The sequence below is a fragment of the Sebastes umbrosus genome, chromosome 12 (assembly GCF_015220745.1).
Source record: "Sebastes umbrosus isolate fSebUmb1 chromosome 12, fSebUmb1.pri, whole genome shotgun sequence".
Lineage (NCBI taxonomy): Eukaryota > Metazoa > Chordata > Actinopteri > Perciformes > Sebastidae > Sebastes > Sebastes umbrosus.
Window position 1 is genome coordinate 34,094,989 of NC_051280.1, and position 24,872 is coordinate 34,119,860.

The 24,872-nt window shown below is 40.4% G+C and overlaps 6 gene segments (V, D, J or C); all 6 read right to left on the reverse strand.

Moving 5' to 3' along the window:
- Positions 1-7,594: 7,594 nt before the first annotated feature.
- Positions 7,595-8,675, reverse strand: LOC119498888. The segment is given in 2 exon segments: positions 7,595-8,232; positions 8,323-8,675. Coding segments are annotated over 2 exon segments (429 nt in total).
- A 4,661-nt stretch (positions 8,676-13,336) lies between these two features.
- Positions 13,337-14,862, reverse strand: LOC119498890. The segment is given in 3 exon segments: positions 13,337-13,735; positions 14,047-14,592; positions 14,670-14,862. Coding segments are annotated over 2 exon segments (420 nt in total).
- Positions 14,863-15,786: 924 nt separating this feature from the next.
- Positions 15,787-16,700, reverse strand: LOC119498886. The segment is given in 2 exon segments: positions 15,787-16,445; positions 16,560-16,700. Coding segments are annotated over 2 exon segments (507 nt in total).
- Positions 16,701-18,359: 1,659 nt separating this feature from the next.
- On the reverse strand, positions 18,360-19,202 carry LOC119498889. The segment is given in 2 exon segments: positions 18,360-18,768; positions 19,079-19,202. Coding segments are annotated over 2 exon segments (423 nt in total).
- A 103-nt stretch (positions 19,203-19,305) lies between these two features.
- On the reverse strand, positions 19,306-22,197 carry LOC119497858. The segment is given in 3 exon segments: positions 19,306-19,394; positions 21,345-21,656; positions 21,747-22,197. Coding segments are annotated over 3 exon segments (447 nt in total).
- A 1,084-nt stretch (positions 22,198-23,281) lies between these two features.
- Positions 23,282-23,895, reverse strand: LOC119498892. The segment is given in 2 exon segments: positions 23,282-23,691; positions 23,806-23,895. Coding segments are annotated over 2 exon segments (435 nt in total).
- Positions 23,896-24,872: the final 977 nt, after the last annotated feature.

Consider the following 24,872-nt stretch of genomic DNA (forward strand, 5'->3'; position numbering starts at 1 on the left):
AGAGTGTCACCTAAAACAATGCGGACAGGTGTATGACTGGTTCTGTACAGTCATAATGTGGTGTCCTAAGCTAGATTTGTGCACTAGTGATCTCTAAACAAGATACTACCAAGGAGTTGGTCCAGGTGTACTTGTAAAGTTGGACAGTGGTGTCTGAGTTGAGCTTTTGGTATTGCTAACAAACTCAAGCTTGCCCTAGTAACTGCAAAAGAGGAAAAGAAAATCAAGGCACCGTGATCTAACGTCTGTCTCACTGTTAACTAGGTGTTAGCTAGTACCGTGGGAAGATAACTCTGGATCTCTCATGCTGAACTCGTGGCTCAGGGTGTGTAACACTCCAGGTAGCCAGAGGCAGAGAGGCACTCAGAGTAGCTATCACTGTCTGCTAGATTATGTCCATGTTCTGAACCTTGTTCAGAGTCTGAACTGTGGTCAGAGATGCCGTGGTCATCGTCAGACCGGTCACGCCAATTCTGGGACAGAATTTCAGAGTATAGCTTTCTAACACTTCTGTTGTGTGAATGCCTATCTCTACGCAACTGGGGAACATGGCGGTTCACTCAGTGTCCTTATGCAGCCTTTTGTGACCCCCCTTCGACCTGTTGTGAAGGTGGTCTTTTGAGGTGGCAGATCTGCTTGACACGTCAGTGTTTGAGCTGGTGGGCTCAGTTGGTTTACAACCCTTTTTGGAGATGACCAGAGATTCCCAAGCTATCTGTGTCATCTTCCTTATCTCAAACAGTGAGGGGTTGAGGGGCTGAGAAGCAGAGGCTGAACAGCTGTCATCACCCTTGTGACAGGGTGGAAAGGAGGCTGAACATGCTGAACCTTTGGAGGGAGGAGCACAGGTGAAAGTGTCATGTCTCAGTGGCTGAGAAGAACATGTGGCCGGATATCTTCTTGAAGATAAACTACATGTGTCTTCACTGTCAGTTTCACAACGATAGGAAGTCAGGTAGCTGTTCACTCTTTCTCTCAGTGGAGGTTGAGGAGCTGACTTCATTCCCAAGGAATTTGAGTCGGTTGGAAATCCTTCACTTCTGAGTGGAGAGGGAGTTAACCTCTCATCAAGTGAGGAGTGTGAATCGGAGTAACCAGAATCACAATGACTGACAGACTGTGGTGGGGCGAGATGTTCTAATCTAAGCCCTAACAATTTTTCTTTGTGTTGACAAAGATCTAACTCTGCTGAATGCAGGTATTCTAAGTAACGCATGGCTTTCTTATCAACTGTTTGAACTTCATGGAGGAGACAAGCACTTTGCGTTCTTAGGCTATCTACCTCTTTTTCTAGGGCTGCTTTACTCTGAATGGCAAGACTAGTTTGCCTGTGGAAAATCAGAGGCAAGCATTTTAACAATGAGTCTTTGGATGCGGTCTGCGCATCACACCTGTCTGTGAGGAGCGATTCTATTTCTTTCCTGCACTCACTGAAACTCAACCTGCTGATGAGTTCAGGGCAGCCAGGGTTTAGGCTCTGTGCTAGGGAAGAAATAAAAAGCTCTACACAGGGGTTCTCCATTGTTATACCTGGAATGGAGGGTGAAACTAAACAGGATGTGTAGTACAAAACAAAATAATGTTGTTGGCTATGGTGTTGCGTTGGCAGACACCTTGTAGTGTAGTTTGGGAGGTACACTAGCCTAACAACAATGCACTGGCCTACACTATGGGGGGTAGCTCCCTGTGGAGGTTGGGTAGCTTCAGCACCAACTAGTTGTGTGTAAGCAAAATTCTTTTGTAAACCTTTATTTACTTTACTGGCCCTAATTTGTTTGATGCCCACTAGAGTATGCACTAACTGAGATGCAGGGCAGTAACAGTTGTGATGATGTTTCTTAAAGATGATTCAAGCTGGAACACATGGAAGTAACAGCTAGGTGCAAACTTTATATCACAGGGCTGGTAGCACACTGTGGCTCTATTTAACCCGCTCAGGCTGGAATGCTTGGCAGTTACACAGCAGGGTACAAGCTCTCTATGTTACACAGGGCCGGTGGCACGCTGTGTCATTAAAGGAACACTTAGATTAACAGCAAATATGACAACTAGACCAGATTGCATTGAATACTTGGTATTCAAATGTTGAACCAAAGTCTTTCAAGTTCTACAGTGTAGGTTAACTTGAATTAGCAGCAAAAGCAAGTTATTAAAATTAACACTATAAAGGCTTAAAGTGTTAATAATCAAACTCTCTCAAATAACAATTCTCACCACAATGTACTTGTTTAAAAGTACAGCTGGACATCTACTCCTGTGGAAGACTAGTGGTGTAGAATGTAAACACTTTTGGTTTGTTAAGAAGTGGAATATGTTATATGTTTTTGACCAAAAATTATGCTGAAAATTAATATTGCACAATTATGAACGATTTGCCAACAATAATAATATGCCTCACATGGGGCACCAATATGTAGGGATTTGGCAGTAACAGGTTTGGTTATTAGCAAATTAATTAATAAATAATAATAGAATTATTAATATTAATAAAAATTATCAATAAACATTCATAATAAACGGGGCACAACCCTGGAATCAGGGACCAATAACCAAAAAGTTAATATAGTCTCATTATATATGCTAAACTATCAATTTGTAATGTTGATTAATAATTAAATTAATAACTATAACCAAAATGGATAGTAAAGGTTGAAGGATATCGGAGTTCTTGACATAGCAGAGGTTGGCATTATTCACTCTTGTACAACATTAGACACACCAGCATGTATATTCCACAAACATTTATTAACAATATAATAAAGGTTTAAAACTAAATATTAATCTAACTAAATAACTAAACTAAACAAACAAAGTGTGTGAGCATGTGAGAGAGAGAGAGAGAGAGAGAGAGAGAGAGAGAGAGAGAGAGCTTCTTGTCTCAAGATGTCTGCCTACAGACAAAATGGCCAGCACTGTAAAACTACAAAGATGGCAGGATCAAAGATGGCCCCCAACATCTCACCACATGGCCTCTTTGTTCTTCGGAACACATGTGCTCAGGAAGGACAGAGAGGGGGGTGATGTGGGGGTTAAGATTATCTGAAGCTATATGTTTATGTTTAACTAATTCACAGTCTCTGTATGTGATCTTAATGTGTGTCAGATAATGCAGTGGGTTAGAAAAAATGGTTAGTTTGCATGCAAGACCTTGTCTATGTGATGCATAAACTAAACACATCACATGTGGTGAAGCCAGCTACCCAAATCTTAACTACAAATAATATCACAACAGTCAAACTCAATAAATAACATTAAACCAAATCAATACAAGTACATTCTAGAAATCAAAGTTGAACAGTCTTGCTCAGCCGTGTGTAATTGCTACTGCTAAAGTAAGCCCAGTACGTTAACAATCCATGGAAGAAAAGGGTTTGTAATTCCATGTGTTGAAGTTGTGTTTCCAAGTCAAAGATGTTGTCTTTGCTGTGCTCAAATCAAGTTGTGCAGATTGGAGGAAGCTGATCGCTCCAATACTTCTTCCCAGCAGCTTGATAGCTTGGTGCTAACTTCCTTGCGGTTGTTGCTTGAAGTTAGTTGGTAAAAAGGCAGGCTCTCGCGTCCTGTGCCTTAGAAGATCCTTATGTTCCTATGGCTGTTTCCTAACAGGCCATAGATCAGAGCAGAGCTGCTTTGCAGCTTCTGGTCTGGAGAGCAGCAGCTCACCTCCACAGGTCAGCTGGGGTGAGGAGAAGGAGCAGGAAAGAGGAGGAACAAAGAGATTCCTCTGGTTTTGTCCTGGGTGAATTTCACACCTATGTGTGAATGCTACAGTAGCCAATGGCTACTGAGCTGAATCCTCAGCCAATGGCTACTGAGCTGAGCTGAGTCCATGGGTCAAGAATCATGTTACTGAGTTCATGTGGTCAATTGCCACCAGTCAATTGGTGGGTCCCTGCACTGGTTAACAGACTGGTAGCAGCATTTTGGACCAGCTGGAGGAGGGAACTTCTTCTTTTTCTGGTGTTTATAACAGGAGTTACAGAACAGTAGCTGTAATGAATTAAAGGACGGATCACCTCCTGAAGTTGAGACAACATTATGTCAAATCATCTGATGATGAAAGGAAAGCTCGGCGTCAAATATTATCCCAGACTGATTTTGGTCATCTTTGGTCATGTTTGGTCATTTTTAATCGCCGATATATTGTTGCTTGCACTCAGATATATTGTTGCTTGCACTCAGATATATTGTTGCTTACATTCAGATATATTGTTGCTTACACTCAGATATATTGTTGCTTAGACTCAGATATATTGTTGCTTGCGCTCAGATATATTGTTGCTTAAACTCAGTAATATTGTTGCTTTCACTCAGATACATTGTTGCTTAAACTCAGAGATATTGTTGCTTGCACTCAGATATATTGTTGCTTAACCTCAGATATATTGTTGCTTAAACTCAGCTATATTGTTGCTTAACCTCAGAGATATTGTTGCTTGCACTCAGATATATTGTTGCTTGAACTCAGATATATTGTTGCTTAACCTCAGAGATATTGTTGCTTCCACTGAGATATATTGTTGAGCAGTTATTAGTGATGAAGTGATGAACCCCAGATGTTTGTCGTTGAATTGTTAAATTGTGAATTGATATTTCAGGTTTTAAGATAAAAAAGGTCTGACAAAAATAAAACACTGAAAAAATAATTTGACCAAAAAAAAATACAAAAAAATACTTGACAAAAAAAATTATTTAATTCAAAGAAAAATCAGAAAACAATATTTGACAAAAAAATAAATACGAAAAGAATACCTGAGTAAACAAAAATCTGAAAAAATTATTTGAAAAACAAAAAATTCGAAAGAAATATTTGACAAAAAAAAATCTGAAAAAATATTTGACCAAAAAAAAGAATACGAAATAAATACTTGACAAAATAAAATTAAAAAAAATATTTGAGAAAAAACAATTATTTCATTGAAAAAGAAAGTACAAAAAAATATTTGACGGAAAGAAAAATAAAAACAAATACGGAAAAAATATTACAAAGAAATATTTGACAAAAACAAATAACGAAAAATACATTTTACAAAAGGAAAATACGAAAAAAGTACTTCATGAGAAAAACAAGAAACAAATATTTGACAAAAAAAGAAAATAATTGTAAAAAAAAATAACGACATAAAAAAATAGTGGAGGGAAGGTCCAGTCTGGTTTTGTTTCCTTCTGAACTCATGAGGGGAAACAATCTAGACTGGATCATCAGCTCCTGTTGAAGTGGAACAGAGTGTGACTCCCTCTAGTGGACGTTGTGGAGTATTGTGTTGTCTTTGCTCCAAAGGTTTTTGTACAGAGTTTAGGTGTTTCCTGTCACTGTGGGCTGCAGAGCACAGTAGTACACAGCAGAGTGTGACACTTTAGCTGAGATGATCTCCAGATCAACATGTTTCTCTGCTTTGTTAATGTGAGCTGAGAAACCAGAACCAGTTGGATGAATCAATCCTCCCTCGGTGATGTAGAGCAGGAACTCTGGTCTGGATCTCTGGTATTGTCGGTACCACTGGATATTGCTGATAACTCCCTCATATGTACAGGTCAGGTTGATGTCTCTGCCCTCTGCAACATGTTCTTCAGTACTTTGTGGATTTATGCTGTTCATGGAACCCGGGGCTGCAAAATGAGTATTATTCATGTCAGTTAGTCTGCAAGAGATTGTGACATCAAGAGACTTTTTCTGTCCTCTCTGATCATTTAGAGATAAAACACCACCAAATGTCTTTTTCTATCCTATAAAGTGTTCCCTTCCACAGATAAAGCTGTAGTAGTGAAATGTGTGGTTAATCCAGCAGGTTCAATGAGAGGTTGATCTCTGTTGTAACACTCACCTATAAAGGTAAAGAAGAGTAAAAAGAGGTAAAGCAACATGTCTTTGGAGTTGTTAAAGCCAAACAGACAGCAGATGAGCGATGTTGTTCCACTGCAGTAGAATGAAAGAACTAAACAGCCTCTCTGCTGCACAGCCCTTCTCCTCAACATCAAGCTGACTGGGCTTTTAGTTCCTCAAACATTTCTGCTCTGGAGACACAAAGAATCTTATTGGTTGAGTTAAACCTCAGTGGGTGTGGCCAGAGAACTCTTCCATCAGCGTTCAATCCATTCACATTATTTGGACGTCCAGAAGACGTGTGCTTCTGGGAAACTGATCAACTAGAAACTGTAATGTACTGTCTGAATAATGTCATTTGACCTTAGCTGAAGGGATTCCATATCAGTAAAAGCATTATTTATTGCACATGAATAATAACTGGGAAACACAGTCAGCTCACACTAAAGCACATGATGCATCAATAAAGTGATTATTAGAGGTGGAACGCTTCACGAGATTCACGGTTCGCTACGTTTTTGGATAATTTAACATTCAACAGTTGCTCATTGTCCATAATTCATAGTGTAGCAGTTAAAGCAGTGAAATGCTGAGAGAAGGACTCTCTGTCCTGTCTGGTTTTGTTTCCTTCTGAACTCTGACTTCTCTTCCTTCATGTGATCCATCACTCAGTGAATGTTTTAGTGAAAACAAATGATGCTGTTAACAGGTTAGTGAGCAGTTATTAGAGATGAAGTGATGACGTCCACATTTGTGTCTTTGAAATGATAAATTCTGAACTGATATTTCAGGTGTTATTGTCAGAAAGATAATATGATATATTATTTGATTAAAAACAAATCCCCAAAATAAATTTGAAAAAAAAATTAAAAAAAAATATATATATTTTTGGAAAATTCTTTTTATTCTTTTTTTCCCAAAAATATCATAACAAACGTAACAAAAATTAACCCTGGTGCCAAAATACAAAAAAATGATATCTTACATTTAACATTTAATATTTACATACGTACACATCACTTCCCACTCCCACACAGAGACAGGTCCAGCCTTCTTCCCACTCCTAGAGGTAAAGTTACAGAGAAAATAACATAAAAATAATATTGAAAATAATTTCATAAGTTAGTTAGAATTAAAAGTAATAAGTACTACAGTTATTTAATTAATGGTAGTAAGATAGAAACTTTAAATAAATAAATTAATTAATTAAATAAATGAAGGGGAAAAAAAGAAAGAAAAAAGAAAACAGCACATATCAAAATAATAAATAATAATTAAGTAAATACCATAGAGAGGTTAGGTTAAGAAGATTCTATATAAGTGAGCCATGGATCCCCTATCCTAAAGAAAAGCTGTGGGCTACCTCTTATAGCATAGGTTATTTTTTCCAAGGGAGCACATGAATTTACTTCATTAATCCACTGAGTAATATTAGGGGGAGCCTCATAATTCCACTTAGATGTGGTACATCTATCGGTAGCCGTGATCAAAAATAAATTTGACAAAAAAAAGAAGCCAAAATCAGAAAAAAAAGTTTAACCCCCCAAAAAAAACTAAAAAATTTGACAAAAGAAAATACTTGACAAAAAATTCCGGAAAAGATTATTGACAAAAAAACACTGACAAATATTTGACAAAAAAATTACTTTACCAAAAAAGAAAAGAAAAGAAATGCCCAAAAAAATCCGAAAAACATATTTGACCAAAAATTCTTCACCAAATATAAAAGTACAAAAAAATATTTGACGAAAAAAAAAATATTTAACAAAAAAAAATTATTGGACAAAAGCAAATACGAAAAAATACTTAATACATTTTTTTTTAAAATGTTTTAAAAACAAAAATACAAAAGAAATATTTGACAAAAAAGAAAAAAATTCTTGTTTAAAAAAAATTACTTGACAGAAAAAATAGTGTAGAGAAGTACTCCGTCCAGTCTGGTTTTGTTTCCTCTGAACTCATGAGGGGAAACAATCTAGACTGGATCATCAGCTCCTGTTGAAGTGGAACAGAGTGTGACTCCCTCTAGTGGACGTTGTGGAGTATTGTGTTGTCTTTGCTCCAAAGGTTTTTGTACAGAGTTTTGGTGTTTCCTGTCACTGTGGGCTGCAGAGCACAGTAGTACACAGCAGAGTCTGACAGCTGAAGCTTCTGGATCCTCAGAGGAACTGATCTTAAGGCTGAATTCAGTGTGGATGAAAATCTCTCCTGGTCCTCTGTTTTCCCCGAGCCGACTGTAAAGTGGCTCAGGATGAATTTGGGGCTGTTGTTTCCATCCTGTTTGTACCAGAACAGATAGTGAATAGATGAAGTGCTGTTATATTGACAGCCAAGTGTTACTGCCTCTCCTTCAGCAGCAGTCTCATCTCCTTCTGGTTGCTGCACGTTGTCTTTTTGCGCTCTGCATTCTGTCAAACAGCAACAAACAGTATCAGTGTGCCGTTAAAGAATCATGTCAATGTTGGACGGATAGCAAAGAAAGCCAGTTGTGTTCCTACCGAGGCTCGTAGCAGCCAGCAGCACTGAGATGAACAGAGGCGTCATGTGTGCAGTGTTGAGTCTAAAGAAGGCTGTGATCTCTCTGTGTAGTCTTCATCAACACTGAGTTGGTGGATTAGAAGGAGGAAGCTGATCACAGTGACAGGGCTCATTCACAGCCCCAACACAACACTAACACACTTTGGGCCTCTCTCCTTTCCTACTGCTGACGCTGTTGTGTGGACTCATCATTGGACGTTTCAGGAGACATGTGTCCTGTTTTACATTCACTTTGTTCCACAACAGAGAAAAGCTGCTTTAATATCTGTGATCACAAAGACTGACAGTAAACTGAGGATGAACATGTGATCAACATGTGACTCTTTCTGCTCTCTTCACACTGCTTCTTCTCTTCAATGTAAATGGACGGTTTGGTATCTTTTTGTCGTCTGCAGCCGTGAGACGTCACATTCAAAGATGCTGCAGTTGTTGTGGAAGCAACCGGTTGTTGACTTGGTAAAACGTGGAGCTGTTCATGTGTGACTCTGTCTCCAGATATCATCACTGTTCATGGTAGAGTTGTAGTAGTTAGTGTCTCAGGGTCTATTTGGGGTGTATCTGCAGCTTTCAGAGGATAGTGAAGAATGGAAGGAGCTCATGGTGACCTAATGACCCACAGGGTACCAAGAGGACTGAATCAGTCTCTCTCTTGTCATGGTGGGTTGTGTTTGGTTGGTCCCTGATGTGGATTTGCTGCTCATGTGGATCCCCCCCCCCAGTGTTTCATTAGCAGCTGTAACCACAGTGACTCTGATCAGAATCCATCTGATATGAAGCTGTGGTTTGAATACCACTTCCCTCCTCTCTGAAGAGTAGTCCCATATCTGTGTTGAGCTTTTTGTACAGCCTCTTCTCCACTTTGTATCACTGTGTTTCTAGAGCACAATAGTAGAGAGCTGTGTCTGCCAGGGTTAGTCTGCTAATGGTCACTTCAGTTGAGTTGAACCCTGTTTCACATTGATATCGTTTATCAGGAATATACTCATTTGTGTTTCTTCTTGCTCCTTTCCAGAGTATAAACTGAGGAGCCTGAAGGTCACCATGATGTCTGTACCAATAAAGGAAAACGTAGTCTGAAGTTGTCTCATAGTCACATCTGAGTGAGACAGATTCTCCTTCTCTTTTACTGAGCTCATCTTTTACAGGAGAGATTTGGTCTCCAGCTATTAGTCCTGGAAAAAGTAGAGAAAATGAAGCCATTAGACTGACTGATTGTTGATGAGGCTGAGAGGAGAAGACAACTGGACAGTGTTACTCTGTGGACACAAACACTCCACTTTCTATCAACCTGGAGAAAAGAATCACAACATGGAGTTGTTTGTATCTTACCAAAGAAAAGAGCAGCAAGAATAATCCACAGCCAATGTTCCATCTCTACAACAAGGTTTAAATCAACAGGAGAAACTAGCTGATGTTCAACATTCAGTCTGACAATTGTTCTCTTCACAGCAGCACTTGTGATTGACTGAATGGTTGAACACAGTGCACGAGTAGTGCACCTCCTACTGGATAATGTGGCCCTCTAGTGGACGTTGTGGAGTATTGTGTTGTCTTTGCTCCAAAGGTTTTTGTACAGAGTTTTGGTGTTTCCTGTCACTGTGGGCTGCAGAGCACAGTAGTACACAGCAGAGTCTGACACTGCAGCAGAGGAGATCTGGAGATCCACACCATCCTTTTCTTCAGACAGTTTAGTGAAGAACTTAGTGTCTGATTTCAGAGATTCTGCTGGTCTTGTAACATTAAGACCTGAGATAGTGATGATGAACTCTGGTGGTTTTCCTGGATATTGTCGATACCAGTAGAAATAATCACTACCAGTTGGTTTTTCAGAGTATGTGTAGGACAGAGTAACAGTGCTGTCTTCTAAACTGGACTCTTCATTATTGACTGGAGTGAGTTTTCCACAGCTGACACCTGAAGGAAGAGACAACTCTGTTATTTATTATGTTACAGAACTCTGAAGAAATGAATCCCATTTATGAATCATTGGAGTTCAAGTTGTGTTTAAAACAGCAGAATCTAGCGTACCTGTTAGAATAGTGACAAACAGTAGAGAAAGTCCATAACAGTCCAATGAGAGCATGTTGAATGAAGGTAATGTTGATGGTTTGTGTATTGAACTCTGCTGAAAATAGAAGTTCCTCTCTCTTCTATAGTTCAGTAACATCTTAGCTCCTCCCTGAATCTCTCCAGCTTATGTGCACACACCTATGCACATGTAAATGCTTATGTGCACACCCAGAGTCACGTTCACGCCCGATATATTGTTGCTTGCACTCAGATATATTGTTCCTTGCACTCAGATATATTGTTGCTTGCACTCAGATATATTGTCGTTTGCACTCAGACATATTGTGGCTTCCACTCAGATATATTGTTGCTTGCGCTCAAATATATTGTTGCTTGCACACAGATAGATTGTTAGTTACACTGAGATATATTGTTGCTTACACTGAGATATATTGTTGCTTAAACTCAGATATGTTGTTGCTTACACTCAAATGTTGTTGCTTACACTCAGATATATTGTTGATTGCACTCAGATATATTGTTGCTAATGTGAAAATACATTGTTTCTTGCACTCAGGTATATTGTTGCTTACACTGAGATATATTGTTGCTGGCACTCATATATTGTTACTTACATTCAAATATATTTTTGCCCGCAGTCAGATATATTGTTGCTTACGCTCAAATATATTGTCGTTTGCACTCAGATATATTATTGCTTGCACTCAGATATATTGTTACTTGCACTCAGATATATTGTTGAGTATTTATTAGTGATGAAGTGATGACATCCAGATTTCTGTCTTTGAAATGTTAAATTGTGAACTGATATTTCAGGTTTTATTGTCAGAAACATCCGTACCTACGAGAGTTGAACAGAGCAGAATAGCAGCCAGTTTTTCCATGTTGACGGAGGTGAAATGTTGTAACTGAATGTTCAGTATGAAAAAGTTTAGTGAGTTGTGTTTGGTCTGATGTTCACAGCTGGAATCAAACAGTTCTCTGTCATGAAGCCACCTGTGCAGTCAGGAGGAGACTCATATTCAGATAAGTTTCATCTCTAAAGGTCTTCATCACAACTGACTCATGAGGGGAAGCAGTCTAGACTGGATCATCATCTCCTGTTGAGGTGTAACAGAGTGTGACTCCCTCTAGTGGACGTTGTGGAGTATTGTGTTGTCTTTGCTCCAAAGGTTTTTGTACAGAGTTTAGGTGTTTCCTGTCACTGTGGGCTGCAGAGCACAGTAGTACACAGCAGAGTCTGACACTGCAGCAGAGGAGATCTGGAGATCCACACCATCCTTTTCTTCAGACAGTTTAGTGAAGAACTTAGTGTCTGATTTCAGAGATTCTGCTGGTCTTGTAACATTAAGACCTGAGATAGTGATGATGAACTCTGGTGGTTTTCCTGGATATTGTCGATACCAGAAGAAATAATCACCAAGACTTATAGTCTTAGAGTATGTGTAGGACAGAGTAACAGTGCTGTCTTCTAAACTGGACTCTTCATTATTGACTGTAGTGAGTTCTTCACAGCTGACACCTGAAGGAAGAGACAACTCTGTTATTTATTATGTTACAGAACTCTGAAGAAATGAATCCCATTTATGAAACATTGGAGTTCAAGTTGTTTTTAAAACAGCAGAATCTAGCGTACCTGTTAGAATAGTGACAAACAGTAGAGAAAGTCCATAACAGTCCAATGAGAGCATGTTGAATGAAGGTAATGTTGATGGTTTGTGTATTGAACTCTGCTGAATATAGAAGTTCCTCTCTCTTCTATAGTTCAGTAACATCTTAGCTCCTCCCTGAATCTCTCCGTCTCCTCTTAGATCTGGATTTGACCTTCTCTCAGTTCCACTTCCTCCTGGTTAACAGACTGGTAGCAGCATTTTGGACCAGCTGGAGGAGGGAACTTCTTCTTTTTCTGGTGTTTATAACAGGAGTTACAGAACGGTAGCTGTGATGATTTAAAGGATGGATCACCTCCTAAAGTAGAGACAACATTATGTTAAATCAGCTGATGATGAAAGGAAAGCTCAGCGTCAAATATTATCCCAGACTGATTTTGGTCATGTCTGAGCCCATGCTTATGTGCACAGTGAGAGCCACGTTCACGTCCGATATATTTTCTTTTTCACTCAGATGTATTGTCGTTTGCGCTCAACTATATTGTTGCTTGCACTCTGATATATTGTTGCTTGCACTCAAATATATTGTTGCTTAAACTCGGATATATTGTTGCTTGCACTCAGATATATTGTTGCTTAAACTCAGAGATATTGTTGGTTGTATTCAGATATGTTATCGCTTAAACTCAGATATGTTGTTGCTTTTACTAAGATATATTGTTGCCTTCTCTCAGATATATCGTCGCTTAAACTCAGAGATATTGTTGCTTGAACTCAGATATATTGTTGCTTAAACTCAGATATATTGTCGCCTTCTCTCAGATATATTGTCGCTTAAACTCAGATATGTTGTTGCTTTTACTAAGATATATTGTTTCTTGCACTTAGATATATTTTTTGCTTGTACTCAGATATATTGTTGCTTGCACTCAGATATATTGTTGCTTGCACTCAGATATATTGTTGAGTAATTATTAGTGATGAAGTGATGACTTCCAGATTTGTGTCTTTGAAACATTAAATTGTGATCTGATATTTCAGGTTTTATTGTCAGAAACATCCGTACCTACGAGAGTTGAACAGAGCAGAATAGCAGCCAGTTTTTCCATGTTGACGGAGGTGAAATGTTGTAACTGAATGTTCAGTATGAAAAAGTTTAGTGAGTTGTGTTTGGTCTGATGTTCACAGCTGGAATCAAACAGTTCTCTGTCATGAAGCCACCTGTGCAGTCAGGAGGAGACTCATATTCAGATAAGTTTCATCTCTAAAGGTCTTCATCACAACTGACTCATGAGGGGAAACAATCTAGACTGGATCATCAGCTCCTGTTGAATTGGAACAGAGTGTGACTCCCTCTAGTGGATGTTGTGGAGTATTGTGTTGTCTTTGCTCCAAAGGTTTTTGTACAGAGTTGTGGTGTTTCCTGTCACTGTGGGCTGCAGAGCACAGTAGTACACAGCAGAGTCTGACAGCTGAAGCTTCTGGATCCTCAGAGGAACTGATTTCTTGTCGACTGTAGCATCAATTCTGTCTTTCTGAACGTCTCCAGCATCCTTTGCTCCAGAGTAGCGTTGCAGGATAGACTTTGGGGAATCATGAACTTCCTGTTTGTACCAGAACAAAGTGGGACCTGTGTAACTGGTCTCAAATGTACAGTCCAGTGTGATTGTGTGTCCTTCAGTAGCGATGACATCTCCTGTTGTCTGGGTAACTCTGTCTTCTCCTTTACACTCTGGGGAAGAAGAGAACATGCAGAGGAAGAGATGAATGAATAAAGATGATTGATTAAAGGAGAACAATCAGTAGGTTTAAAGAGTTACCTAGCCACAGAGTCACAATCAGAGACATTTAGAATAGTCTGGATTTTCACTGACTGCTGTCTGATGTCACATTAAACCATAGAAGGAGTTCTTTAGAAGCTACTAGATAGCAACAGAAATGATGTGTTGTTGCTTCTCTGTATAATGAACATTAAAAGCACTCACAGCTCAGTTACTAGTGAAAAGTGTTGAGAGAGGAAACATGGAGTTGTTTGTATCTTACCAAAGAAAAGAGCAGCAAGAATAATCCACAGCCAATGTTCCATCTCTACAACAAGGTTTAAATCAACAGGAGAAACTAGCTGATGTTCAACATTCAGTCTGACAATTGTTCTCTTCACAGCAGCACTTGTGATTGACTGAATGGTTGAACACAGTGCACGAGTAGTGCACCTCCTACTGGATAATGTGGCCCTCTAGTGGACGTTGTGGAGTATTGTGTTGTCTTTGCTCCAAAGGTTTTTGTACAGAGTTTAGGTGTTTCCTGTCACTGTGGGCTTCACAGCACAGTAGTACACAGCAGAGTCTGACACTGCAGCAGAGGAGATGATCAGATGAAACTCTTTAGTATTTTTGTCATGTGTAAAAGACAACCCTGCTGTGTCCTCTGAATAATCCGTGATGAGAAGCTGTGGAGATGAACTGGACTTGTGTTGATACCAGTAGAGGTTTTGTACAGAGCCTGAATAGCTGCAGGAGAGAGTCACATTGTCTCCTTCCAACGCCGGCATTACATCTTTAAATGGTTTCACTAAATCCTCCGAGGATCCTGAAGAGAACAAAGAGAGATTTCACCAGGACATTTGTATTTCTTTAAACTGCCTTTAATGGTAGAAGTTGACTTACCAGGATGAAACGTGAACATCATCATCCAAACTAAAAAGAGCTGCATTACTTTCACTGGTTGTGAATGAACACGAGAGAGAACACAGCAGCTCTTCACTGCCAACATGAAGCTGTTCATATTCAGCTGTGGAGCTCTTCCTCCTGCTGTGGTCTGTTGACATCATCATCATCATCATCATCATCATCATCATCATCATCATCATCATCATCAGACTGAACAACCTGATATCATCCCTACTCGTCATATCCTTTCATTTCATTTTCATTTGAAAAGGACAATGTTGAACATTCAAACAGATGTAAATGTAGCCGAGTAGAATACTAATAATTGAATAATAAAAATAATACAACAGGTCAGAACATACTACAGTGGTATAAAGCATATTTAGTACAGTTAAACAACCTGAGCAGATAAAGTCCAAGTACATATAAAGATGAGATAAAAATAGCTTCAGTAACGACATTGTTGGTTCTCAACAAGCCATTTTCTTAATATTGAAATGTTGTGTAGCTCCTACTGTACGGTCCGATCATCAGCCACGACCTGAGTGATCACACTGTACGGTCGGATCATCAGCCACGACCTGAGTGATCACACTGTACGGTCCGATCATCAGCCACGACCTGAGTGATCACACTGTACGGTCCGATCATCAGCCACGACCTGAGTGATCACGCTGTACGGTCCGATCATCAGCCACGACCTGAGTGATCACACTGTACGGTCCGATCATCAGCCACGACCTGAGTGATCACACTGTACGGTCCGATCATCAGCCACGACCTGAGTGATCACACTGTAAGGTCCGATCATCAGCCACGACGTGAGTGATCACACTGTACTGTCCGATCATCAGCTACGACCTGAGCGATCACAAATTACGGTCCGATCATCAGCCTTGTCATGAGTGATCACTCTGTAAGGTCCGATCATCAGCCACGACCTGAGTGATCACACTGTACTGTCCGATCATCAGCCACGACCTGAGTGATCACACTGTACGGTCGGATCATCAGTCACGATCTGAGTGATCACACTGTACTGTCCGATCATCAGCCACGACCTGAGTGATCGAATTGTACGTTCCAATCATCAGCCACGACCTGAGTGATCACACTGTACGGTCCGATCTTTGCTGATAAAGGGTAGATTAGATGTAGGCTTGTAATTACTGAGGATCTTTTCATCTCGATGTGGCTCCTTTAATAGAGGCTTCACTAATCAGGGATCATTGTGCGTCTAGTAATATGTCCTCTGGATCAAACTGTCATGTTGTGTGAACCAGTTTGAGCTTTCAGGGTGAAACAGCAGAGAAAGAACAGCTTTAGTGGATGATGATGATGTTGGTTGAGTTGTTGGAGCATTTGTTGTGTTATCGTCTTAAAGTGGAACAGAGTGTGACTCCCTCTAGTGGACGTTGTGGAGTATTGTGTTGTCTTTGCTCCAAAGGTTTTTGTACAGAGTTTTGGTGTTTCCTGTCACTGTGGGCCTCACAGCACAGTAGTACACAGCAGAGTCTGACACTGCAGCAGAGGAGATGATCAGATGGATTTGGTTCTGGTTCTGATCCACTTTAATCTTCAGTCCAGGGATTTGATGTTTCATTATTGTTCCTTTTGCTAAATGTGAGATGATGAACTCTGGTGGTTTTCCTGGATATTGTCGATACCAGTAGAAATAATCACCACCAGAATATGAGTAGGACAGAGTCACAGTGCTGTCTTCTAAACTGGACTCTTCATTCTTGACTGGAGTGAGTTCTTCACAGCTGACACCTGAAGGAAGAGACAACTCTGTTATTTATTATGTTACAGAACTCTGAAGAAATTAATCCCATTTATGAAACATTGGAGTTCAAGTTGTGTTTAAAACAGCAGAATCTAGCGTACCTGTTAGAATAGTGACAAACAGTAGAGAAAGTCCATAACAGTCCAATGAGAGCATGTTGAATGAAGGTAATGTTGATGGTTTGTGTATTGAACTCTGCTGAATATAGAAGTTCCTCTCTCTTCTATAGTTCAGTAACATCTTAGCTCCTCCCAGAATCTCTCCGTCTCCTCTTAGATCTGGATTTGACCTTCTCTCAGTTCCACTTCCTCCTGGTTAACAGACTGGTAGCAGACGGATAATAAAAGAATAACTAACTAATAGAAAGTTAGGTCAAAACCATGGGTTTTGAGTCTGGATTTAAAGACCTCCACAGATTCAGACTGTCTGATGTCCATAGGGAGGTTATTCCAGAGGAAAGGGGCTCGATAAGAAAAGGCCCTTTGGCCTGCTGACTTCTTTTTAACTCTATGGACAGACAGGAGCCCTGTATTCTGAGAGAGGAGAGTCCTGATTGGAGTATCAGGTTGAAGTAGATCAGACAGGTAGGAAGGAGCGTGCCCATTTACTATATTCTAGGTCATCAGAAGCACCTTAAAGTCTGATCTGACGTGGATCGGGAGCCAGTGTAATGAAGCCTAAACTGGTGTAATATGGTCCCATTTTCTAGTTTTAGTTTGAAGACTTCTAGTACTAGAACGAGGCAGACCTGATAGCAAAACATTACAATAATCCAGTCTGGATGATACAAAGGTGTGAATTAGGACCTCTGCATCAGCCATGGATAAAGAAGACCTGATGGTAGAGATGTTGCATAGGTGAAAGAAGGCGATCTTTGTGATGTCTTTAATGTGCTGATCAACAGAAAGAGTTGAATGGAACGTAACACCAAGATTCATAACTGTTGAACTCTGGGATATCACCCAGTTCTCTAAAGATCCTGTTACCTGATCAAACTGATGTCTATGTGGAGCAGGGCCAATGACCAGCATCTCAGTTTGATCTCAGTTTAGGAGCAAGAGATTACTTTACATCCAGTTTTTCACCGCAGACAGGCAGGCCTCTAGTTTAATCATTAGGGATCTATCCTCCGTCTTTATAGACAGATACAGCTGAGTATCATCAGCGTAACAGTGGAAACTAATTCCGTGACTACGTATTATTTGGCTCAGAGGTGTGATGTATAGGGAGAAGAGCAGAGGGCCAAGAACAGAGCCCTGAGGTACGCTATATTTCACCTCAGAGAATATTGATGTGGTATTATTAAAAGAGACACACTGCGTTCTTTCAGATCGATGAGATTTTGACCATGCTAGAGCCAGTCCAGAGACACCAAATATGTTGTCCAATCGGTCAATGAGTATACAATGATCAATAGTGTTGAAAGCTGCACTGAGATCTAGTAGTAAAAGCACCGAGGTGGAATCTGAATCCATGTTTAGGAGCAGATCATTTAGGACTTTAGTGAGCATGGTTTCAGTGGAGTGGCCCTGAAAGCAGATTGAAAGGGTTCATAAAGATTACTGTTTCATATATGATCTGAACGTTGTTGAGACACCACTCTTTCTAGAACTTTAGCAAAGAATGGAAGGTTTGAGACTGGTCCATAGTTATTTAGACACTCTGGGTCAAGGTGTGGTTTTGTAAGTAGAGGTTTAACTACTGCTGTCTTAAAGCTAGCGGGGACAATACCAGTCGTAAGAGACTAGTTGACAATATTTAGTATTGTCGGTCCCAGCAATGACCAGAGATCTTTAAAAAGTTTAGCTGGTGGGGGCTATTGTTTTAGTGAATAGAAGAGCCATATGGGCATGTCTGTAAAAATGGATGGTACTTCAACACTAGACTGCATCATCAGCTCCTGTTGAAGTGGAACAGAGTGTGACTCCCTCTAGTGGACGTTGTGGAGTATTGTGTTGTCTTTGCTCCAAAGGTTTTTGTACAGAGTTTTGGTGTTTCCTGTCACTGTGGGCTGCAGAGCACAGTAGTACACAGCAGAGTCTGACAGCTGAAGCTTCTGGATCTTCAGAGGAACTGATTTCTTGTTGATTCTAGCATCAAATCTGTCTTTCTGGAATTCTGGAGCTTTATCTACGTTTTTTGAGAAACTTTTCAGCATGTACTTTGGGGAATCATGAACTTCCTGTTTGTACCAGAACAAAGTGGGATTTTGGTCACTGGTCACAAATGTACAGTCCAGTGTGATTGTGTGTCCTTCAGTAGCGATGACATCTCCTGTTGTCTGGTTCACTCTGTCTTCTCCTTTACACTCTGGGAAGAAGAGAACATGCAGAGGAAGAGATGAATGAATAAAGATGATTGATTAAAGGAGAACAATCAGTAGGTTTAAAGAGTTACCTAGCCACAGAGTCACAATCAGAAACATTTAGAATAGTCTGGATTTTCACTGACTGCTGTCTGATGTCACATTAAACCATAGAAGGAGTTCTTTAGAAGCTACTAGATAGCAACAGAAATGATGTGTTGTTGCTTCTCTGTATAATGAACATTAAAAGCACTCACAGCTCAGTTACTAGTGAAAAGTGTTGAGAGAGGAAACATGGAGTTGTTTGTATCTTACCAAAGAAAAGAGCAGCAAGAATAATCCACAGCCAATGTTCCATGTCTACAACAAGGTTTAAATCAACAGGAGAAACTAGCTGATGTTCAACATTCAGTCTGACAATTGTTCTCTTCACAGCAGCACTTATGATTGACTGAATGGTTGAACACAGTGCACGAGTAGTGCACCTCCTACTGGATAATGTGGCCCTCTAGTGGAGGTCAAAAGTTGTTGTTTTGTCTTGTTTATGTTTTAAAAGCATCATCTGGGTTAGTCGGCTCAACAGAAATGTATAATTGTGGTTCGTCTGCGTAGAACTTGATGATGATGTAACCTAATGAAAGCATATATCAGGAAAACAGCCGGGGACCAAGACAGCTTCCTTGTGCAATACCAAACGGCTTCACAGATCCATATGTGCGTCTAGTAATACAGACGTGGACAAAATTGTTGGTACCCTTCCGTTAAAGAAAGAAAAACCAACAATGGTCACTGAAATAACTTGAAACTGACAAAAGTAATAATAAATAAAAATGTACTGAAAATTAGTTAATGAAAATCAGATATTGTTTTTGAATTATGGTTCAACAGAATCATTTTAAAAAACAAACTAATGAAACTGGCCTGGACAAAAATGATGGTACCCTTAACTTAATATGTTGTTGCACAACCTTTTGAGGCAATCACTGCAATCAAGCGATTTCTGTAACTCTCAATGAGACTTCTGCACCTGTCGACAGGTATTTTGGCCCACTCCTCGTGAGCAAACTGCTCCAGCTGTCTCGGGTTTGAAGGGTGTCTTCTCCGAATGCATGTTTCAGCTCCTTCCACAGATGTTCAATAGGATTTAGATCAGGGCTCATAGAAGGCCACTTCAGAATAGTCCAGTGTTTTGGTCTTAGTCATTCTTGGGTGTTTTTAGCTGTGTTTTGGGTCATTATCCTGTTGGAGGACCCATGACCTGCAACTGAGACCAAGCTTTCTGACACTGGGCAGCACATTTCGCTCCAGAATGCCTTGATAGTCTTCAGATTTCATTGCACCCTGCACAGATTCAAGACACCCTGTGCCAGATGTAACAAAGCAGCCCCATAACATAACCGAGCCTCCTCCATGTTTCACATTAGGTACAGTGTTCTTTTCTTTGTATGCTTCATTTTTGCGTCTGTGAACATAGAGCTGATGTGACTTGCCAAAAAGCTCCAGTTTTGTCTCATCTGTCCAAAGGACATTCTCCCAGAAGCTTTGTGGCTTGTCAATATGCATTTTGGAAAATTCCAATCTCGCTTTTTTATGATTTGGTGTCCTCCTCGGTCGTCTTCCATTAAGTCCACTTTGGCTCAAACAGTGACGGATGGTGCGATCTGACACTGATGTACCTTGACCTTGGAGTTCACCTCTAATCTCTTTGGAAGTTGTCCTGGGCTCTTTGGTTACCATTCATTTTATCCGTCTCTTCAATTTGTCATCAATTTTCCCCTTGCGGCCACGTCCAGGGAGGTTGGCTACAGTCCCATGGACCTTAAACTTCTGAATAATATGAGCAGCTGTAGTCACAGGAACATCAAGCTGCTTGGAGATGGTCTTATAGCCTTTACCTTTAACATGAAGGTCTATAATGTTCTTTCTAATCTCCTGAGACAACTCTCTCCTTAGCTTTCTGTGGTCCATGTTCAGTGTGGTACACACCATGATGCCAAACAGCACAGTGACTACTTTTCATCCTTTAAATAGGCAGACTGACTGATTACAAGTTTGAAGATACCTGTGATGCTAATTACAGGACACACCTTAGTTTAACATGTCCCTGTGGTCACATTATTTTACATCTTTTCTAGGGGTACCATCATTTTTGTCCAGGTCAGTTTCATTAGTTTGTTTTTTAAAATGATTCTGTTGAACCACAATTCAAAAGTAATGTCTGATTTTCATTAATTAATTTTCAGTAAATATTTATTTATTATTACTTTTGTCAGTTTCAAGTTATTTCAGAGACCATTGTGGGTTTTTCTTTCTTTAACGGAAGGGTACCAACAATTTTGTCCACGTCTGTATGTCCTCTGGATCAAACTGCCATGTTGTGTGAACCAGTTTGAGCTTTCAGGGTAAAACAGTGGAGAAAGAATAGCTTTAGTGGATGATGATGATGTTGGTTGAGTTGTTGGAGCATTTGTTGTGTTATCGTCTTAAAATGTAACAGAGTTTGATACCTTCTAGTGGACGTTGTGGAGTATTGTGTTGTCTTTGCTCCAAAGGTTTTTGTACAGAGTTGTGGTGTTTCCTGTCACTGTGGGCTGCAGAGCACAGTAGTACACAGCAGAGTCTGACAGCTGAAGCTTCTGGATCCTCAGAGGAACTGATCTTAAGGCTGAATTCAGTGTGGATGAAAATCTCTCCTGGTCCTCTGTTTTCCCCGAGCCGACTGTAAAGCGGCTCAGGATGAATTTGGGGCTGTTGTTTCCATCCTGTTTGTACCAGAACAGATAGTTATTAGATGAAGTGCTGTTATATTGACAGCCAAGTGTTACTGCCTCTCCTTCAGCAGCAGTCTCATCTCCTTCTGGTTGCAGCACGTTGTCTTTTTGCGCTCTGCATTCTGTCAAACAGCAACAAACAGTATCAGTGTGCCGTTAAAGAATCATGTCAATGTTGGACGGATAGCAAAGAAAGCCAGTTGTGTTCCTACCGAGGCTCGTAGCAGCCAGCAGCACTGAGATGAACAGAGGCGTCATGTGTGCAGTGTTGAGTCTAAAGAAGGCTGTGATCTCTCTGTGTAGTCTTCATCAACACTGAGTTGGTGGATTAGAAGGAGGAAGCTGATCACAGTGACAGGGCTCATTCACAGCCCCAACACAACACTAACACACTTTGGGCCTCTCTCCTTTCCTACTGCTGACGCTGTTGTGTGGACTCATCATTGGACGTTTCAGGAGACATGTGTCCTGTTTTACATTCACTTTGTTCCACAACAGAGAAAAGCTGCTTTAATATCTGTGATCACAAAGACTGACAGTAAACTGAGGATGAACATGTGATCAACATGTGACTCTTTCTGCTCTCTTCACACTGCTTCTTCTCTTCAATGTAAATGGACAGTTTGGTATCTTTTGGTCGTCTGCAGCCGTGAGACGTCACATTCAAAGATGCCGCAGTTGTTGTGGAAGCAACCGATTGTTGACTTGGTAAAACGTGGAGCTGTTCATGTGTGACTCTGTCTCCAGATATCATCACTGTTCATGGTAGAGTTGTAGTAGTTAGTGTCTCAGGGTCTATTTGGGGTGTATCTGCAGCTTTCAGAGGATAGTGAAGAATGGAAGGAGCTCATGGTGACCTAATGACCCACAGGGTACCAAGAGGACTGAATCAGTCTCTCTCTTGTCATGGTGGGTTGTGTTTGGTTGGTCCCTGATGTGGATTTGCTGCTCATGTGGATCCCCCCCCCCCCGGTATTTCATTAGCAGCTGTAACCACAGTGACTCTGATCAGAATCCATCTGATATGAAGCTGTGGTTTGAATACCACTTCCCTCCTCTCTGAAGAGTAGTCCCATATCTGTGTTGAGCTTTTTGTACAGCCTCTTCTCCACTTTGTATCACTGTGTTTCTAGAGCACAGTAGTAGAGAGCTGTGTCTGCCAGGGTTAGTCTGCTAATGGTCACTTCAGTTGAGTTGAACCCTGTTTCACATTGATATCGTTTATCAGGAATATACTCATCTGTGATGCTTCTTGCTCCTTTCCAGAGTATAAACTGAGGAGCCTGAAGGTCACCATGATGTCTGTACCAATAAAGGTAAACGTCTTGTGAAGTTGTCTCATAGTCACATCTGAGTGAGACAGATTCTCCTTCTCTTTTACTGAGCTCATCTTTTACAGGAGAGATTTGGTCTCCAGCTATTAGTCCTGGAAAAAGTAGAGAAAATGAAGCCATTAGACTGACTGATTGTTGATGAGGCTGAGAGGAGAAGACAACTGGACAGTGTTACTCTGTGGACACAAACACTCCACTTTCTATCAACCTGGAGAAAAGAATCACAACATGGAGTTGTTTGTATCTTACCAAAGAAAAGAGCAGCAAGAATAATCCACAGCCAATGTTCCATCTCTACAACAAGGTTTAAATCAACAGGAGAAACTAGCTGATGTTCAACATTCAGTCTGACAATTGTTCTCTTCACAGCAGCACTTGTGATTGACTGAATGGTTTGAACACAGTGCACGAGTAGTGCACCTCCTACTGGATAATGTGGCCCTCTAGTGGACGTTGTGGAGTATTGTGTTGTCTTTGCTCCAAAGGTTTTTGTACAGAGTTTTGGTGTTTCCTGTCACTGTGGGCCTCACAGCACAGTAGTACACAGCAGAGTCTGACACTGCAGCAGAGGAGATGTTCAGATGGATTTGCTTCTGGTTCTGATCCACTTCAATCTTCAGTTCAGGGATTGGATGATTAATTACACTTCCTTTTCCTGAATGGGAGATGATGAACTCTAGTGGTTTTCCTGGATATTGTCGATACCAGAAGAAATTATCAGTAGCAGTTGGTTTTTCAGAGTATGTGTAGGACAGAGTAACAGTGCTGTCTTCTAAACTGGGCTCTTCATTATTGACTGGAGTGAGTTCTTCACAGCTGACACCTGAAGGAAGAGACAACTCTGTTATTTATTATGTTACAGAACTCTGAAGAAATTAATCCCATTTATGAAACATTGGAGTTCAAGTTGTTTTTAAAACAGCAGAATCTAGCGTACCTGTTAGAATAGTGACAAACAGTAGAGAAAGTCCATAACAGTCCAATGAGAGCATGTTGAATGAAGGTAATGTTGATGGTTTGTGTATTGAACTCTGCTGAATACAGAAGTTCCTCTCTCTTCTATAGTTCAGTAACATCTTAGCTCCTCCCTGAATCTCTCCGTCTCCTCTTAGATCTGGATTTGACCTTCTCTCAGTTCCTCTTCCTCCTGGTTAACAGACTGGTAGCAGACGGATAATAAAAGAATAACTAACTAATAGAAAGTTAGGTCAAAACGATGGGTTTTGAGTCTGGATTTAAAGACCTCCACAGATTCAGACTGTCTGATGTCCATAGGGAGGTTATTCCAGAGGAAAGGGGCTCGATAAGAAAAGGCCCTTTGGCCTGCTGACTTCTTTTTAACTCTGTGGACAGACAGGAGCCCTGTATTCTGAGAGAGGAGAGTCCTGATTGGAGTATCAGGTTTAAGTAGATCAGACAGGTAGGAATGAACGTGCCCATTTACTATATTCTAGGTCATCAGAAGCACCTTAAAATCTGATCTGACATGGATTGGGAGCCAGTGTAATGAAGCCTAAACTGGTGTAAAATGGTCCCATTTTGTAGTTTTAGTTTGAAGACTTCTAGTACTAGAACGAGGCAGACCTGATAGCAAAACATTACAATAGTCCAGTCTGGATGATACCAAGATGTGAATTAGGACCTCTGCATTAGCCATGGATAAAGAAGACCTAATGTTAGAGATGTTGCGTAGGTGAAAGAAGGCGATCTTTGTGATGTCTTTAATGTGCTGATCAACAGAAAGAGTTGAATGGAACGTAACACCAAGATTCATAACTGTTGAACTCTTGAATATCACCCAGTTCTCTAAAGATCCTGTTACCTGATCAAACTGATGTCTATGTGGAGCAGGGCCAATGACCAGCATCTCAGTTTGATCTCAGTTTAGGAGCAAGAGATTACTTTACATCCAGTTTTTCACCACAGACAGGCAGGCCTCTAGTTTAATCATTTGGGATCTATCCTCCGTCTTTATAGGCAGATACAGCTGAGTATCATCAGCGT